The 15,183-nt window shown below is 40.4% G+C and overlaps 1 protein-coding gene across 2 annotated transcripts in view; it reads left to right on the forward strand.

Moving 5' to 3' along the window:
• usp2b (ubiquitin specific peptidase 2b) overlaps positions 1-12,179 on the forward strand; it is a 45,417-nt gene extending 33,238 nt beyond the window's left edge. Inside the window, exons 1-12 of one of the 2 annotated variants that reach the window (XM_072671746.1) lie at positions 279-749; positions 7,556-7,606; positions 7,741-7,864; positions 7,998-8,109; positions 8,754-8,864; positions 8,971-9,035; positions 9,779-9,882; positions 9,982-10,059; positions 10,183-10,261; positions 10,371-10,478; positions 10,768-10,888; positions 11,111-12,179. In XM_072671746.1, the coding sequence (XP_072527847.1) occupies positions 591-749; positions 7,556-7,606; positions 7,741-7,864; positions 7,998-8,109; positions 8,754-8,864; positions 8,971-9,035; positions 9,779-9,882; positions 9,982-10,059; positions 10,183-10,261; positions 10,371-10,478; positions 10,768-10,888; positions 11,111-11,195 (1,197 nt within the window). In that variant the 5' untranslated portion in view covers positions 279-590 and the 3' untranslated portion in view covers positions 11,196-12,179. Of the gene's footprint in view, positions 1-278; positions 750-7,555; positions 7,607-7,740; positions 7,865-7,997; positions 8,110-8,753; positions 8,865-8,970; positions 9,036-9,778; positions 9,883-9,981; positions 10,060-10,182; positions 10,262-10,370; positions 10,479-10,767; positions 10,889-11,110 lie in introns of those variants that run through there. The other variant, XM_072671663.1, reaches the window with a different exon arrangement.
• The last annotated feature ends 3,004 nt before the right edge of the window (positions 12,180-15,183 follow it).

A 15,183-nucleotide genomic window follows, 5' to 3' on the forward strand; every position in this document is an offset into this window, starting at 1 on the left:
AGGGGGCTCTGATTACAGCACACGGGTATCACGTGTTGCCCCCCAAACCCCCCCCCCCAAAAAAAAAAAAAAAAAACATCCGCGAGGAAAAATCAGGCGCGAGGATGAGCTCTGTTCACCTCGGCCTGCAGGAGGGAGGGCGTTTTAACGGGGGAGGGCTCGTCCTCGCGCCTGCGTGACGTCAGTGCCGGGGGGAGGGAGGAGGGGCGTGCAACACAGCGGGGTAAAAAAACGAAAGGGACGAGGGCTTTAACACCATTCACACACACACACACACACACACACACAGCTGCTACAGCGGCGAGACTCTTCAGTGTCAGGAGCGCAGGCTACTGGACTACGAGCTGCACTGTTTGTGGACTACTGCTGAAGGAACCTCTGGACGTGCTAGCTGGCGCTGTCCCTCACGCCTTCGCCTCCACACCGTTCATTCCGCTATATTTATGCTCTCAAGGACGTTTTTACCGCGCACCTGACCGGCACAGGAACGGACGGCACGTTAGAAACGGCGTGGAGCTGGAAGAAACGCTACTCTATACGACCGCGGCTTTCACTTTGCTTTTGTCCAGCCGTCCTGACTTGCTGTGGTCATGCCGAGTGCGCGGCAGTCCTACACGGTCACTGTGCCCGAGGAGCCCCCGGCGGCACCGCTGCCCTTCACCAAGACGCAGACGCGCAGGAAGAGTCCGTCGGTGTCCCGCTCCATGCTCGTGTCTACCTTCGTGGGGCTCCTGATCAACCAAGCCAAGGTGAACCTCCGCAGAGTCTCCCTCCTTTCCCCACACCCAGTGCTAGTAGTGCTGAGTAAAGCTGTCAGGTGTTAGAACTTATAACCCAGCAGCAGTAAGTCCAGACGCCTGCACTAGTCTATTAGGTCTATAACTTGTGGCTGGGGTAATTGTAGTGCGTCATGGCACCCGGACCTCTGGCAGGTCTATAACCTGTGGCTGGTACAGTATCTAGGCGAACGGGTGTTTGACAGGTCTATACCGTGCAGCACTTGCAGCTGTACTGCGTAAAGACGACTGCGCTTGAGGCATGTATTTAAGTTGTGGTGGTGGATCTATAACCTGTGGCTTGTGCAGCTGTACTGCGTCAGGACGACCAGACTTGTGGGTGACTTGAGTCTTGCGCTGCCATTCTGCTTGACCTTCTGCAGCTGGAATATGGAAAATGGAATAAGCCAGTGTTAGGACAATAGTTGGCGCAGGATGGGGAGCGACACTAGACGAGCGTAAAATGGAAAAAGCCAGTGGACATGTGTTGAATGTTTCTTAATGAAATTGACGTAAGAACTGCCAGCCAATGCCAGCCGAGGAGGGGCGGAGTTTGTATGAAAACGGGTGGGAAAAGAACCAACACCTTAGTGACAGTGACAGGAAAGCTGGTCATTGCTGGTTTACAGCTAAGAAACTGGTGTCTTCACCCAAAGACAGGGGGGGAAAAAAAGATATGGACAAGTATAGGTTCTGTTTTATTAGCTTTCCTTTGTGGGACGTTTTTGTGCCTCAGTGGTATGGTTGATGCTTCAGAGTTGTAGGGTGCACAGGCCAAACATCAGGGAGTTGAAGTTCTCAGTTTAGTCAGGTGACTTAGGCTCAGAGTCTAGCTTGTCAAGTCTATCTTGGAAAAGAGCTGAGTGACATTTATTATTGGACAGTCGGCTAATTCAGCAAATGACTCCTAAGGCTGTAAGTCTGAAGCTCTCACTGTTAAAACTCTGAGTCGACATGGAGTGTCGCACAAGTACAAGTAGAGCAGTAGATTAGGTGTTGGCTTGGAAAGACCTGCCTGAGTTGCTAATGTGTGGTTGACTTGTAGGTAGGTTTCATGCTAGGCTTCTTCTGATCACAAGCTCACACACTACAGTTGCATAATACTGGTCTTGCGCTTTTTGCACCTGGCGCCACCTGCTGCTCATCACACTGACCACTGATAGTGTAAGAATCAGCAATGTTATCGTTGTAATGTGAAAACATACTGTACGAGCCCTAAGACATTGTGTAGGGTACATTTCACATTTCTACACTCTTAAAAATAAAGGTGCAAAGGGTTCTTTTAGCATTGCCATAGAAGAACCATTTACGGTCCCATTCAGAACCTTATTTGGAGAAGAGATAGATGTGTGTAGAACCCTTTAAATGTTTAAAGAAGTTAATGTTAATGTTCTTTACCCATTTAAAGATTCTTTACACCCACAGCTCAAAATGACAAAATGGTTCTTTATGGAACAAAAATAGTTCTTGTATGGCATGACTTAAAGAAATGTACACCTTCACAAAGCCCACACTGCTCCAAAAACACACTTATTTAAGACAGTATACCTAGATGTATCCAGACGTTTGACCCTCAAAGACTTGTACTTGTACTTGGCACTAGCTCAACAATTGTTCCATGGAAATATAAGTCTTTATGGGGAATAGTGCCTCAAGTGCTATACAGCATATCAGGTTAACCTGACCAGCATCCTTATCAGGCACCCATTAAATTCAAAGGTCAGTTATACTCCGTCAAGCACGCAAGCCAGACAGCACGCCACTGTGACTTATGCAGTGCTACATAGCCGCTGTGTAAGCTTTTTCAAGCATTGCATTAAGTATGTTTGTTTTTTTGATTAGAGGCAGTATATCAGCATGGTGTTGGCACAGACCTCGGTTTGCCTTTGAGTGCTCTAGTTATATGCTCTCGATTGGCGTTAAAGGCTGGGCTTTGGCCCACACAGTCTAATGCAAAAGTTTGGGCACCCTAAGTAAGGTGATGTGTATTACTGATTTTTGAAGTGTAAATAAGGTCAAATCCTCTACCTATTTTTAGGTTTAATATATTTACTTTAGTACTTTTTTTCAGTTGTTTGCAATCCACAGAGGTGAACAAGGGTGTTCTAACTTTTGCATCAGCCTATGTTTAGAACAATAACAGCACTCTGGTGTTGCATAATGCAGCCAGCCCAGTGGCTAGCTAAGCAGTTAGTTTCTGGAGGAATGTGCTTCATCAGTAGAGCTTGTGATAAGAGGTTCCTAGAATCACAGAAGGGCTATTTACTTCAGATATAGGAGAACTCAGTGAACTCTAGCTAATGCATGTCTTTCATTTATTTATTATATTTATTTCATTTATAACATTGCTTTAATAATAACATAGATTGTTGTAGTAATTATAACAATAATAATAATAATAATAATATAATAACAGTATACATTATGTTTTTATTTTTTTATGATTATTATTTTAGCCTACATGATGTTATTCTACTAGTAGAAAAAGACTATACATGCCACTATCCCGCCAATAAAAAGAGATTAGATATTTTTATACAGTTTTTGCTGCAAAAAAAGTAGAAATGTTGTTATTTTGCTAGTTTGTGACTAAAAAAAGTATAATTTCTGATTAATATTTAAATTAGAGTATAAATTATTCTGCAAATTGATATACGTTGTTTTTTCTGCCAATGGAAAGAGTTTACATCATGTAATTTCTTGTTATACATTCTGCTTTTCTTTTATGGCTCAGCTTGCATGTGTGTGCTTGTATGTGCGTGTGGCCTGCTGGCACCATAAGCCTGCTTTCACTTGCTGTTGAGCCTATGACGTCCCAAAAAACACTAAGGTTAGGAACACTGTGTTCTTCCTCCTTTTCTTTCAACCCTTGCCAACCACTGTGATTAGAGATGGAGCCATGCTCCGCCCACTGGTAGCGGCCATGCTCCGCCCACTGGTAGCAACCAGCCTAAAAAAGATGGTACTCAGGCTCTGCCTCAGCGTAACAGTGCTGGCCCGGTTCAGCGGCAACCGTGAGAACTATTGGGTGACCCAACAAAGAAAGGCCTGGCCCAAACACACACACACACACATACCCACACACCCTGGGGTGGGGAACTGCATAAACCTCTTCTGCTCAGCCTAATCTGGTTTGGGTGTGATGGAGAGTGTGTGTGTTGAGGTGCATTTGCCAGAGGCACTCACACGAGGCATGTGATTAGTGTGGAGGTGTGAGGGGCTCGATCTGTCACTGCTGGTTGTATAGAGTGACTCAGCTGTGTGACTAAGGGCCACTCAGTAAACTCATCAGCACTGCATTAACTCCTACAGGCTGGAGTGAAGTCATATTACACAACATCGGAGCACGCTGTTTGGGTTTTCAGTCATCCAGGAGCTATTTTGATGCTATGTGTGTTAGATCATTCCACTGCCATGCTGTCCAACAGGTTTTCAAGTAATGAGTAGCAACCTATTTGAACCTACATTGTTATTGGTGTATACACTCTTAGAAATAAAGGTTTGTTGCTTGTGGTGCAATCGATTATGAAAGCTGTGCCATAGAAGAACCATTATTGTGTCTATAAGGAACCGTGTTTGTAATAGAGATTGAGTGTTTGCTTGAAGAACCTTCTAAATAAAGCATCACTTAATGTAATTTTATTTCATTTCTATTACCATCTCTATTACAAACATGCATCTTTATGGAACCAAGATCTTTTTTCTGTGGTTCATCATAGAAGAACCACTTCTTTTTTAAGAGTGCTTTTATTCTTTCAATTTTTTTTTCAAATGGTTCCTGTAAGCGATACCATAGAAGAACCACTTGTTTTTCTATAATGATCCATGTTTATAACAGAGACTGAGTGTGAAGAACATTTTAAGGGTCTGAAGATCCATTACTTGATGTACAGGTTCTCTACCAATTTAAAGCTTCTTTACTTTTACGCAACACAGAACTCCTTTACATACATGGAACCTAATCTGAATATAACCAAAAGTGGGTATATGTAACACAAACAAATGTTATTAAAAGTAAAAGGTTCTTCTAATGGTCCACAAAAGTGGCCCTTCCATCATTTAAAGAGCCATTTGAAGCACCTTTATTTTTAAGATATATGATAAGTATATGATTATAGAACTAAATGTGTTTTTTCTGCACTTTCACACAAGCACTTTTATTTTGAAGAGTTCACAAAAAACTGATATTTTAAAAGTAAAGAACCGTCTTGAGTGTGAAAGTGAAGAACCTTTTAAAGATCTGAAGAACCATCAGTTAATGTATATATTCATTACCAATTTTAAGCTTATGCACATTCACACATCTTCTATACACACACATAGCCATCTTTATGGCCTTAAAAGTGGTTCTTCCATGGCATACCTCAAAGAACCATTTGAAGCCCCTTTATTTTTATGAGTGTACATACTCATACATACTACATACAGGTTAATCACTTCATATCCCCCAAAATGGTCATTTATTTGGCACATAAGTTACTCGAGTGTATGTGTGTGGGGGTGGGTGTGTGTGAGAGAACATTTGTCCACATTTGCATAATTAGTTGTAATAGGTCATGAATGTGGTTTGTCATTAGTGTTAGTCATTAATCAGTGGAAAGTTCAACTGTTCAGTACTGCCTCACTTACCTGGAACTGGCTTTGTGCAGGGTTTGCCTGGAAAGCAGTAAACGTTCCAGAGAAGATACCAGCTAACATGAACCTGTTGTTTTTCACTGAACTGAGGAGTCTGCACTGTTAGTTGGGTACAATTTTAAACCAGGTGTAAATTGGCCTCTCTCTCGTGAACAAGTACACACACGTGATGAGCACACGCTGACAGCGCTGCGTCATCACACTTTCAGGAGTGCAAAATCAGCTAGTGACGTACTGAAATACTGCCAGGAGCCTCTGGCAGGGGGAGGTATTCGTTCCTTATGCCTGTAATTTAAGAACAGCTGCCAGTATGCTTTGCTTTTCATAAACCGTATGATATAATGAGCTAATTTCAGCAGTGTTTTTCTTGGAGCTGTCACTGCAGTGATTCTTTTTGCGTGCTGAGGTTAATATTAGGATTAGAGGTGGGTATTAGAGTATAGCTATTTCATTTGGGACACATTATTATTATCATTGTTACATACATTCCTGTGCAGAGGTTGTAGGCATGTGAGCACTGTTTAGAACCATTTCTCTCAGCAATAAGAGAGTTTTTTTTCTATGGCATCCCACAAACAACAATTTGAAGCCCCATTATTTTTAAGAGTATACAATAAAACAGATGCTATTAGGTTTTAATCACAGATCACATTAGATGCACATTATCATAGACACAGTAACAATTAACAAGAATTTCAGTATTACTATACAAACAAACAGTCAAACTAGTCTAAATTTTACAGGTTACTAAACTCTTGCTTTGCATGGTGTATGTATATATTAATGTATGTATTACATATATAATGCATATATATTACATATGTGACGTACAGTTTCTGTGACCCCACATTCTGTAGTATACAAAAGTAGTATAGTATACAAAAATTTTATAAATACCAATCTTTTAAAGACTAGCCTTGCTCTGCCCTGCGTCTTGCTCACATGACCAATGGTTCACGTTGAGAATCTTAGACACTGGAGAATTCAGCTGCACGATTTGGCGGAGCAATCACAATCTCCCATCATGATCTCTCAAGCTCTCCTGAGGACACTGCGGGAGTTTCTCCTGTAGCTACAGTGTAGTATCGCTGTGTCTGTTTTGCTGTTGTACAGTAATCCTTGCTTTAATAAACACTTTGTTGTTGTTTTGTTGCTATGCTTGTTTTGGTGCGGCAGATGGAGGCTGTTTGTTTAGGAGGAGTTCTGAGCAGCAGGGTCTCACTTCAAATCTGCCCACATGCTGTTTGGAGAAATCAGAGCGAGCAGCTCACACACACCATCCATCTACACCATTAGTATTCTTCAGCATTACACCACACTGATTAATGAAGTGGTCTGTTAATTATTAGTGCATTGTAGAGCTCTATTTTTGATTAGTTATCAAAATGTATTTAGGCTTAGTAGTTATAAGCAGGGTACCTATACCGTTCCATTAAAACCATCTGTGAGATATATTAAATATTTTGGGTGAATTTTTAAAATTTTTCCAAATAGTCACATGAAGCCCTCCATCAGAGCTAACTGCCAGTTCTGTTACGTCAGCTAACAAATGCCCACACTGACGTCCATGTTATAATTGGAGAGAATGAGGCCAATTATGTTCTCTAGAACTCCTGGCCACAGATTTCTGTAGGGATTGAACCTGTGTTCTCCCAATGATGGGGCCAATGCTTAGACAGATGCATCACTTGAGCCTCTCATTTTTATTAAATGCAGAGCAGTTCATGAATCTGCCATCTAACTTTCTCACAATGTGGTGCTGTTAATACTCCTGTAGTTTTTGGTGTATCACATCAGTGACACTGTGTGTCCTTGTTTGAAGAGTTCAATGCTTTGCAGTGCCATCAATTTACACATATTTAGGTACACAAACAATAAATGTACACCTTTTATTATATTATGATACTATCTAAATCATGTTTAATTTTTAATGCTGACTATAACATTTTTAACCATTTAAAATAAGTGTTCTTTATATTGTCAACATTTTATAATGAAAATAAAAAGCACCAGACGTTTTGTAAATTAAATCTTGTCACATTAACTTGCGTTTCCTTCTCTAGTACCCGTCTCTAGTTACCATTTTGTGTATCTCAGTGTATTAACAGATATCTCCCTGTATCTCCCTGTCTTCTTGCTCACAGAACTCCAAGAACGCTCAGGGACTTGTGGGCCTGAGGAACCTAGGGAATACTGTGAGTACAAATGAACCCAAACACTTCAACTTTAGCCATGGAGAATTTTCATGAAAAATGCAGTTGTGTTTTATTTATTTTTTTACAACATTGATTATTTACAACAGCTCCCTCGCCTTCTACTTTTTCTGTAGTGTTTCATGAACTCCATCCTGCAGTGTCTAAGCAACACTCATGACCTGCGGGACTACTGCTTGCGGAACACACACCGCACCGACCTCAACAACAACTGCAGGGCCAATGCAGCTCTCATGGAAGGTAAGAAAGAGTCTTTCAGCTGGAATTAGTTTCTACCGACCCCGTTTGAGGTCACCGTCACAAACCAAGCAGGCTTCAGAAGGTCTTTGCTCACATTCTTTTCTCATCGCTGTTTGTATGTGTGTGTTTTCAGAGTTTGCCAAGCTCACTCAGACTCTGTGGACATCAGTGAGCAATGAAGCCATCAGCCCCTCTGACTTCAAAACCCAAATTCAGAAGTATGCCCCTCGTTTTGTGGGCTACAAGTAAGTGACAGCAGCCTCCACGCTGGTGTTGAATAAAATACTGATGGACTTGGGAAGGCTTCTGGAGCATGTTTATCTGCTCCGAAGAGCTCTGTTTTGTTGGCAGTGCTTCTGTACAGGGACTAAACAAGCCTTGTGTGCATTTGCACATCTGTATCAGCAATGGGTGCAACTTTAAATAGCTGAATGCATTCATTAGAAGAGGTGTCCATAAACATTTGGACATATGGTGGTGGATAATTCAAAGGGTTATAGTCCATGTTAGCATTTTTTGGCACCACACTCAGTAATAACACGCCACATGGCTGTGTCTGTTAGCAGCTTTTGTTATTCTATTAGCGTGAGGCGTATTGAGGAAGCTCCAGGTTCAGCCAAATCACTCCAAGGCTGTTCACTCATAATTATTCATCTCATAAAAAATATATATAAAAAAAAAAACTAAAAAGGCACTAAAAAAACATAAAAATAAATAGATTAGCACATTGTTGCCACTATAGGAACTGTAAGAAATTATGCATTATCATCTGGCAGATGGCTAACTGTGTTTAGTTTGATCCTTTTTTAGCAAGTAATTCTGACAGCCCTATTTCGATCCATCCGAGAGTACAAAGCATTAGTTTCTGTGTTTTTTCCCTCTCCTCCAGTCAACAGGATGCTCAGGAGTTCCTTCGCTTCCTCCTAGACGGGCTCCACAATGAAGTGAACCGAGTTTCGGTCAGGCCCCGAGTGCCCATGGAGGACTTCGACCACCTCTCGTAAGCACACACTTAAACTTCCCTCACTGAGCTCTAATTCTGTCACAAAGATCGAGAATGTGATTAGTGTGGTTTGTAACCTTATACGTGTGTGTGTGTTCCTCAGGGATGATGAGAAGGCCAAGAGAATGTGGAACAAGTATCTTGAGAGAGAAGACAGTAAAGTAGTAGGTGAGTGAGCGACCCTGCTGTATTAAAAGTGGTTTACAGTGTAGAAATGCATCAGTGCCTTGTGATGGGTTGACCTGAAGGCAGCAACTGCATCCATTTCAAAATGTTGGAACTGATTATCTTCTCTATAAGAAATATCTGAGTTTATATATTGTGTTATCTATATTCCATCTTCATACTCAGTGGATTGTTAACTACTGAGTATCTGACAACTGAATTGTGCAGATTTAATTATGCAGTGAATCATTTCCTAAATGACCCTAATCAAATTACATTTTTAAAAATAAAGGCGCCACAGAAGTTTTTTTTGAGTGACTTAATAGAAGAACCATTTTTGGTTCCGCAAAGGACCGTTCTTATGTGATATCTTAATGGAGGAGCTTTTAAAGGTTTAAAGAAGTTAGTGTTAAGGTTCTTGCACATGCAAATGCACATGTATTGACAATAAAATAGGACCCTCTAGAGCAGATAAACATGATGGACCTATTGGTACCATGTCTAATGCCAGGCGTGGGCATTGAGCTGTGGAGCAGTGGAACTGTGTTCTCTGTGATGATGGTGCTCCATCCTATACTTTTGGGATGAGTTGGGGAGTTGGAGATGCGGTGGGGTGGTGATCATCCAACATCCTAACCTTACTAACGCTCTTATCAATGAATACAAACACGTCCTCACAGCAATGCTTCAAAAAAACAACATTGTAAGTATCTTGTTGCTAATGATTAATGTGTCTTTTCCCTCAGATCTGTTTGTGGGCCAATTGAAAAGCTCTCTGACCTGCAGTGAATGTGGCTTCTGCTCGACTGTATTCGATCCGTTCTGGGATCTGTCTCTACCTATCGCCAAAGTATGCACAGACACAGAGTGCACACAGAGTGCACACATTAAAGAATTGTGTGGCATGTGTTGGGAGCAGTGTTGTAACCGCAGTGTTGTTCTGTTGCAGAGCTCTGGGGAAGTGTCTCTGATTGACTGCCTTCGGCTCTTCACTAAGGAAGACGTGCTGGACGGCAACGAGAAACCAGTATGTGTTTGAGCTCTGTTTATGTAGAAAAGGAAAACAACTTTTCAACGTTTTCAGTGGAACTAAAACTCTCTCTCTCTCTCTCTCTCTCTCTCTCTCTCTCTCTCTCTCTCTCTCTTTCAGACATGCCAAAGATGTAAAGCCAGGCGGAAATGCACAAAGAAATTCTCCATCCAGAAATTCCCCAAAGTCCTCGTGCTTCGTATCCTTTAAACCAAACCGAGTATTCCAACCAGTGCTCCTGTATATATTTAACCTGTTCGTCTTTGTGTATGAGTGATTGTTGGTCCTTGACTCTCTGGCTTGATCAGACTTGAAACGATTCTCTGAGGCTCGTGTCAAGACCGCCAAACTGTCCACCTTCGTCAACTTCCCCATCAAAGAGCTGGACCTGCGGGAGTTCGCCTCAGACAACAGCAGTGAGTAGCTCCTATTTATTTAGATGTATATGTTAAATAATATATCATTTAAAAATTCTGTATTTATCCAGGACGTCTTTGGTATACATAAATAAGACTTACAGAGTATGTCAAAAAGTTCATTTTGGACATATTGGAGCATAATCTGTTAATAATATTGTTTTTCCTCAGAGTTTTTTACTTCAATTATTTATATTGTGTAAATATTGGTAATTTATCTACGTCTTGCATCTGAATGTCTTGCTTTTTCTCTCTCTCTCTCTTGCTCTCCTTCTCCCTCTATCTGTAGTGAACGCCTTTTATAACCTGTATGCAGTGTCCAATCACACGGGCACCACTCTGGGTGGTCATTATACAGCGTATTGCCGCAACCCTTCCACAGGAGAGTGGTACACGTACAACGACTCCAGGTAAACCATCCAACAGTACACTGTTAAGGGTCAGTGAGCAAGCTTTCATTGACTTTCTGCACAGATTACAAAGCAATATATATATAAGGATATTAATATTAAGTAGGATATTAATATTAAGTACATCAATTTTAAAAACATTACATTACCTTCAGCTTTTCAGTGTCATCACTACTTTTAGAGTCTAACAATACATAACTCTGTCTCCCTCTGTATCTGCAGGGTGAGTCCTATGTCGTCCAGCCAGGTGCGCAGCAGTGATGCCTACGTGCTGTTCTACGAGCTCGCTCTGTCCTCGCGTATGTGAAGGGCACGGGCCTCATCTCCACCTGAAGATGAACAGCAAAGCCTGGGAGCCATTGTGGCTTTCTGCAGTGACAGGACAGTACAGGCTGGGGGCTAATAGGTAGCCTGTGCCTACGGCGTACTGGCAAACTGAGATTTCTTTAAAAGGCAGGTTGATGGACAGATGCCGAGCACATAGCTGAACTCATGAACTGAATTCAGGTCAAGACCTGTTCGTTTCTAAGAAGCCTTTGACTGGATTTTGAAACAAGCTTCCATATAAGGGCTTCCCCGTCCCATAATGGAGAATGCTGCTGCTGCTCAAGGGATGGGATGAAAAACACACTCCTCCTAAGAAGACAGAGAGAAACTGGAACACTACCTCTCATAGTTGAGCAAGACTCTCTCTGTCTGTCTGTGTTTGTGTGTGTGTGTGTGTGTGTGTGTGTGCACGTGTGCACAGACAGATGAACTCTATGCACTACCTGGAGCTCACCTTTCCTCTGTTTGACATTCACTCCTTTTAAATTATTAACATTATTTTACTGTTTATGTTTTGTTTTGTTTATTTGCTCATGAATATGCATCATAAGGGGGAGTAACCTTCAAATCTTCACCTTGGCAAGAGGTGATGGTGTGCAGGCGCCCCCTGGTGGAGATTTAAAGCAAAACCCACTCATCGTCAGCAGCTAACAACAACTTTTTTTTTCACATAATGTTTTGTGTGGTTTTGTGACCACAGCATTCAGCTTCATTTGGAAAAGAGCTTTCACAGCACAAGAAGCCACCTGGTGTGAGTGTGTATGTATGTGTGTGTTTGAGAGAGAGAGTGAGAGACTTTATTTATAAAGTGCAAATTGTGAATGTATGTACCTGAGTTGCAGTGTCTGCGGAATCATGTGACTAATACAGGACAAATGGTCCATTGGGTTCTGCATATCAAGTACTTTTGGCTTTTTTAAAAGTCACATAGATGTAAATAGAAATAAATTAATCATCCTAAACACTGCAAGCCTGGCCTGTATGTCTTTTTTTTGTGAGTGTATCTGCCTTTGGTTATGCATATTTGCATACAGGTCTTGTATCCAAATTGCTGTTAAGTGTATTTGACTAGTAGTTTAAGCCTTTGTTTATTATTTTGTTATAAATCCTAATACAGATACTATTGTGATTATTATTTTCTAACCTTTTAGTTTGGCATATCTTGCAGAGTCCCACAGGGTTCTATTTTAGGTCCTATGAAACTGATGGCAAATGACAATAATGTAGTTATGAAAGTGAAGACGCGTGGGCTTTCATACACCGTCTAAGGGTTGACATGGGGTGACATGGGCTGATCTGAAATAGCTTCCTACTCCCTATCTAGTGCACTATGCAGGTCTCAGATAATAATTTATACACCCAAATACAATAGAGTATGGTGCATGTTCTGCATGGGTCCTTATTTAACACTCTGCTGTTTCTTTGCGTCTAAAAGCCAGAGTCTATTGACTTACATAGTACATTAGTTAGAAGATAGAGAACTATTTGAGATTTAGCCAAAATGGTAACAGTTTTTAATGGATTATCAAAAGGAAATGTAGCGTAGTGAAGTTTTGTAACTATATAAACGGCAGGCATCAGAACCAAGTTAGGGTTTCTGTGGCAGATCCAGGTACGCAGTACCTATATTTTATAAAAGAGGGCGCTCATGTGTCCTTGTTATTCTAGATTAGTGGCAAAAACATGTTGTAAATTCAATGCACATATATTTTTTTTTCCTGATTTTAGACTTTTTTCAATTGTACCATCTTTAAAATTAAATTAAACAATTTTTGCACCAAATTAAGTCAAAACAATGTTTGCATGCTTTGAAGTACTGGGTTAGTGATGGCCAGGACTGAGCTTATGTAAAGTATATAGAATCCAGCTTTTTTATTTACTTTTTCATCCTTTACTTTTTTCTGTATTCTCTAGAGCTCACTTACAGCCGCATTGCCTAAAACAGTGAACATGAGTTTTAGGGAGTTTAGTTTGCATTACATTTTAATTTCCAAACAGTTTAAAAGACACTGGTGGTAGAAAGGCCTGATTACCATCAGCAGGTGTCATTTCCATCACATCTAGTTTTATTTTGGTAATGACATTTATCACTTTTGTCAGGAAATAAGAGACCCTAGGTCAGGGATTTCCACAAAGTATTCAGTATACTCAACAGTGAGTATAGTAAGCACTTTAAATACATATTAATAATGTGAATGTTTTGTTTGTAAAATATTGTATACTCCATTGTCAGCATGGAGTAATTAATTGATGATCAAATTACTCTTATTAAGACCTTAGAATGTCATTGTCACGACTTAAACAAATGTTACAAACATTTAAAAAAATCACAGAACTTATTAAACCATATAAATATGCAGAAAAAAGTCTTAAGTTACAATAAGTTTTGTATGAATTCATCACTTTTTAATCATTTTATTGGAGCAGAGAAGTTATAAAATCAAGATTAGAGACAAATATTGATTTTCAATCCTGATTTTGGTGCAATTATTTATTTAGTATTTTGTTTATATATTTACTTTATTTTGTAATAAAGTATTTCTAACAATTCATAACCTGAAGATATAAAAGTTCCCCTAATTGCAGAATCACCCGGTCAGTCATAACATTAATACCACCTGCCTACTACTGTAATATCACAACAGATCTAACCATTCATATTGATGCATTGATATGTTTGTGCACATCGCCTCCATCACCTGCTGGTGCTGACTGATGACGACAGCACTAAGCTCAAAAAAACAGGCCAAAAAAAAGACATGAAATCCGATCTGAGGGTTTACAGTCATGTCGCCTGCCCATTAATCCAGTATTTATCCATAATCTAGGACCACATATTAAAGTGACTCAAACATGTTTACACCGCCCTGAAAAAAAATCTGATCTGTGTCACATTAAAGCACAAATCTAATTTGAGTCACTTCAGGCTGGTAATGTGAACGCAGCACATGTAAATAAAATATCTATAAAATATTTAAATTTTTCACTGAGGTGGTGTACAGAGGCAAAATGACAAAAATGATGTCCCCGTCCAAATACGTAGGTATCCAAGTTTATAAAAATAAAAATGCAAAATTCACACTTAAAAAAAGAGAAAGAAAAGAAAGCATCAGTATAAAGAAGGCCTGCGTTGTTCTCCTCAGTGACCTCAGACCAGAGAAGTCTTATGCCACTGAGCTCATTAAGCCTGTGATTAACACATACTTACTTGGATCCAGAATAAGAGGTGTCTAAATGTGACCACAGAAAGAGAGAGAGAGTCTGTGTACATGTGCCAGTTTTTGCATTTATTGTGCCTTTAGACAGTCTGACTGTTACTCCAGTTTACAAGAATTTATCATTTATATAATTTATATCATTTACAGAATAGAATTCCCTCTTCCCCTCCCCTTTTTTAAGGAAATGTTAGATGTAGAATGTAAAGTTCCAAACTATACCATTCAACCCCAGTTCAGACAGATATAATATAGATATGGCAACAAAGCCATAAAAACAGCCAATTTATTGTTTTTGCCACAATATCCAGCACATTGTTATATATTCACCTATTCAGCCTACAGCAGTTTAGCTCCGCCCAGGCATGCTGACGTTATGAGGAGTGTTTCATCCTGGGCCTGCTTTTCGGTAGCCAATCAGAACAAGGTTCAGTTACATGTTTCAGCCTTAAAGAGCACAAACACCCTCAGTATCTGCTGGTCTGCACGTTATGGGGTAGTGTAGTGTGGAGTTATGAAGCATGTGGCTGCGGGGCATGGAGGAGGAAAATCCTCCCTATTTCATCATCAATTAAGGAGAAGTTAAAGACAAAAGAACTGGCTTTTCAACCTCTTGGGGGCGCACTAGCCAGGTTTGCAACAGCCAAAGTGTCATTTATCAGCATAAAATGGCTTTCATTGGACAAATCACTTGTCTTAACCAAGTTGAACTTGCTACAAGTTGAACAGCATCTACCCTTCTGCGAAGGCCTT

The sequence above is a fragment of the Salminus brasiliensis genome, chromosome 1 (genome assembly GCF_030463535.1).
Source record: "Salminus brasiliensis chromosome 1, fSalBra1.hap2, whole genome shotgun sequence".
NCBI lineage: Eukaryota > Metazoa > Chordata > Actinopteri > Characiformes > Bryconidae > Salminus > Salminus brasiliensis.